General features: G+C 38.3%; 1 protein-coding gene across 1 annotated transcript; it reads right to left on the bottom strand.

Annotated features, from left to right (window-relative positions):
* Positions 1 to 218: 218 nt before the first annotated feature.
* On the bottom strand, positions 219 to 4145 carry LOC115955173. The gene is made up of 2 exons (XM_031073233.1): positions 3943 to 4145; positions 219 to 837 (listed from the first exon to the last, which is right to left on the bottom strand). Exons 1-2 carry the CDS (start codon positions 4143 to 4145, stop codon positions 219 to 221), a joined length of 822 nt encoding a protein of 273 aa, XP_030929093.1.
* Positions 4146 to 4391: the final 246 nt, after the last annotated feature.

Raw genomic sequence — 4391 nt, 5'->3', positions numbered from 1 at the left:
TTCAGTATTTTGGGTAGTCTCCTCTCTCAAAACATCTATTAGTATACGCTGACTTAAAATTAGACTATATAAACTAGGATTTCAACCTTATTTTCTAAAAACCCCTTAGTAATATTAATTATAAAAGTTGACCCCATAAACAAATTTACAAAAATACCCCTCCTTTTATTTATTTATTTTTTTTCGGGGTATTACATTCTCCCCCACTTAAAAGAAGTTTAGTCCTCTAAACTTGACATACTTGAGTCCTCAAAAAGATATGGGTATTTCTCCTTCATTTCATCTTCTAACTCCCATGTAGCCTCTCTCACAGACTGGTTCCTCCATTGAACCTTGACATAACGTATGGTACGACGCTTCAACTCTTGCTCCTTCTTGTCCACAATTTTAACTGGTTGCTCTTCATAAGTTAAATCATCTCTTAATTTTAGAGGCTCATAATCTACTACATGACTGGGGTCTGGAATATATTTCCTCAACATTGAGACAAGGAAAACATTATGTACCCTTGATAAAGAAGGTGGTAAGGCAAGCCTATAAGCAACTTTACCCATCTTCTCCAAGACTTCAAAAGGTCCTACAAAACGAGGGCTCAACTTACCTCGAAAACCAAATCTCATAACTCCTATAGTAGGTGAAATCCTCAAGAACACATGATCACCCACTTGGAACTCTAATTTCCTTCTTCTAACATATGCATAACTCTTCTGCCTACTCTGAGCTGTTTGGAGTCGCTCTTTAATCACTTGAATTTTATCTATTGTTTGCTGTGCAATCTTAGGACCCAACAATCTTCTTTCTCCAACATTATCCCAACATATAGGGGACCTACACTTCCTACCATACAAAGCCTCATATTATGATGCCCTAATTTGATTGATTGTGTGATGTGTGTAGGTGTGTGATGAGTCCCACATTGGGTATTTATTGGGTTGAACTGGGTTTTATTAACAACTACAAGGAGCCTCAATTGTGACTAGTCCTTTAGAGGTATAGCGCAAATGTGGCTAACGCTTTTCCTTGGGTTGTTACATATGGTATCAGAGCTGGTCCAGTAATCCCATGTGGCCTCAGAGACACTACCCCACAAAGTGGGCCCTAACAAGGACGTTAGGGATTTAAGTGGGGGAGATTGTGATGCCCTAATTTGATTGATTGTGTGATGTGTATGGGTGTATGATGAGTCCCACATCAGGTATTTACTGGGTAGATCTGGGCTTCATTAACAACTACAAGGAGTCTCAATTGTGACTAGTCCTTTTGAGGTATAGCGCAAATGTGGTCAGCGCTTTTTCTTAGGTCGTTACATATGGTATCAAAGCCGGCCCGGTAATTCTGTGTGGGCTCAGAGACATTACCCCACAAAGTGGGCCCTAACGAGGACGCTAGGGATTCAAGTGGGAGAGATTGTGATACCCCAATTTGATTGATTGTGTGATGTGTGTGGGTGTGTGATGAGTCCCACATCGGGTATTTACTGGGTTGAACTGGGCTTTATTAACAACTGCAAGGAGCCTCAATTGTGACTAGTCCTTTTGAGGTATAGCGCAGATGTGGCTAGCGCTTTTCCTTGGGTTGTTACATATGGTATCAAAGCCGGCTTGGTAATCCCATGTAGGCTCAGAGACACTACCCCACAAGTGGGCCCTAACGAGGACGTTAGGGATTTAAGTGGGGGAGATTGTGATGCTCCAATTTGATTGATTGTGTGATGTGTGTGGGTGTGTGATGAGTCCCACATCGGGTATTTACTAGGTTGAACTGGGCTTTATTAACAACTGCAAGGAGCCTCAATTGTGACTAGTCCTTTTGAGGTATAGCGCAAATGTGGCTAGTGCTTTTCCTTGGGTTGTTACACGACCCAAACCCGAAGTGAATAGGAACCAGTAAAGTATCCCTACGGTGAATGACAATATCCAAGATGGCACTCAATAACAGCACCTAAGACAGGTTTCACTCCAAGAACATCCAAACCCGATCCAATGAAGGGTATGTATAGCCACCAGCCACTACTAGAAAATGGATGTGCGCATTGTACCATGGTGTGGACACAAAGGGGAGTCACCACTTAGTTTTTGGAATGGTCTAGGAACCATATATATAGCATCCTTTTGAGGAAGGACCTTTTGGTCTTATTACTAGATATATGGGTTCGGAGTTAAGGTATGGTCTTAGGAGGTGTTAGGCACCCAAAACCGCCCAATCCTAAGGTTGGCTTCCTCTCATTGTGTCTTATATATTAACCCTATTAAAGGTACATTCAACATTGCATCTATACTCACACACATAGCATACATCTAATAGTCAACATGGCATCAATCATCCCAAAAATGCCTAATCATACATCTATCATGGCATAACATAAACCCTAATATGTTACGATCATACATATCATATCCAAGGCAGCACATAGGCATAGAAAGATCCAAGCAAACATGTGATTACATCTATACTTCAAGAAGAACTCAACCAAGCAAACATGTTTGTCTCTATCATTAAGGTAAAAATCATATTCAAAGATGCATGTTTATGTGAATGCATGACTTACCTCACTTACCTTGCTGCATCTCAGCACCTATGGCATAAATGCGTGAACATGTGAATGCGTGTTCATGGCATCAAAACAAAGAAACACAAGATAAACCCTAATTTAATCATGTGAAAGAAAAACAAACAACAAACATAGAACAATGACTCATACCTATAAAAAGGGATCAAAACAGAGGCATAATATGTGAAACAAATGAAGAAAACAAAGCTAAAAATTCAAACTAGGGTTTTTGGGCAGCGGTATGCGTGCGCATGATCAAGCCTGCATACACATAATCTAGCCTGCATACGCAGCCAAGATTATGCGCATGTGGGTTTCAGCCCAGAAACCCTAGCCACAAACACAGCAACACAAAAAACAAACTAAGACTTCAAAACAATAAATCTAACAACCTATCATGCTTTAAAACATAAAAACTACACAACCTAAACTAAGAACAAATATCAAAGATAAACAAAAAAAAATCTATTCCAAACATGCATTAGATCTAACAACAAACAAGAGTAACACTTAACACATCAAAACATATTCATCAATATATCAAATCATATAAACTTTCGAATCAAAACATGTTGAGACAAAACAAAATAAAATCAAACAAAACAAAACATATTTCTAAGCATGAATAACAAATATATTAACTAAGAACAACAAAAACACAAATTATAGAAGAACCAAATCAAGAAAAAGCCATGAAGAAAGACTCACCTTGCTATGGAATACAAACTTAATTGATATTTAACCAGCCCCTCAGTGCCTACACAACAAGCTTCAATGAGATATCAAGGTAAAAGAAGAATTCAATAGTTTATAGGTAATCACAACTCAAAAACAATATTAGTTTTGAAAAGGGTTTTGAGAAGTCAAATTGGGAAAATAGTTTCAACCTTAGAACTAATGAAAAGAGATTTTTTAATTTGTAAAAAATGTGCAAATGTGCTGTGTGTGTGTGTTTTTGAAATGAGAATTAGGGTTTTAGAGAAGATGGTGGCTAAAAAATGGCTCTCTCTAGCTAGGTTTTTGATTGGAGGCATAAGATGAGTATTTATAAGTTAAAATTAGGGTTTTCAAACTTTTTAATGATCTTTGGACGTTCTCAAGAGTCCATGGGCTAGCCCACATCAAAACATTATGTTTTGGACCCTTAAAATGAAGTTTTAAAACCCAGAAAATCGGACCGCCCAGTTGGCCCAACTTCAAACAGTCATAACTCACTCAATTTTAGCTAAAATTAGGCAAATTTGTGTTTAAATTGAAGTCCAGGATGTTTACTTTCTAATGAGACTGAGCACTTTTGAGTTGTGATTATTTCCAAACTATCAAAATAACTTCAATTACCTTTGTAGGCATGTCAAGCTCATCATTGGGACTGGGGACTAAAGTTTATTAACCTGGTACAAAATGAGGTGTCTACACATAGGTCGAGAAGAGGGAGACACTCACTATTGGAATCATGAACTGTCTCCTCACCCTCAGAATGGTCCGATTCAGCGGGAGAGACATCCTCATCCCCTTCCTTTTCAAAGGGAGACTTCACAACAATGGGGTCTTTCCCTTTGTGGCAGGAAGAATCCTCACTCTTAGTCGAAGACATGAAAGAAGAGTATGGTGTGAAGAAGAAAGGAGAAGAAGAAGCAGAGAAAGGAGAGAGAAGAATTTTGTGAAAATAGAAAGATGAGAAGAATGAAAAGAGAGAAGAGTTTAAGATAAGGTTAATGATGGGAAATTATGGGAATCGCTTTAAAAGAAGTAACGTATAAAATGAACTGGGGGCAGTATGTCAGAGTAGTAGTTAAACAATGGAATTTAAAAAAGACAGCTTTTTGCATCAGAAAAGGGA

This window comes from Quercus lobata, chromosome 1, assembly GCF_001633185.2.
Source record: "Quercus lobata isolate SW786 chromosome 1, ValleyOak3.0 Primary Assembly, whole genome shotgun sequence".
NCBI classification, from domain to species: Eukaryota; Viridiplantae; Streptophyta; class Magnoliopsida; order Fagales; family Fagaceae; genus Quercus; species Quercus lobata.
Note: the sequence above shows the minus strand (reverse complement) of the source record. Positions and strands in the feature narration are given on the sequence as shown.

Excerpts from the sequence above, each read along its gene's own strand:
- LOC115955173 (XM_031073233.1), bottom strand. The coding sequence starts at position 4,145 with ATGTCTTCGACTAAGAGTGAGGATTCTTCCTGCCACAAAGGGAAAGAC. Across the intron at positions 838-3,942 it reads GACACCTCATTTTGTACCAG|GAAGTGTAGGTCCCCTATAT; the intron begins GTTAATAAACTT and ends TTTGTATGGTAG.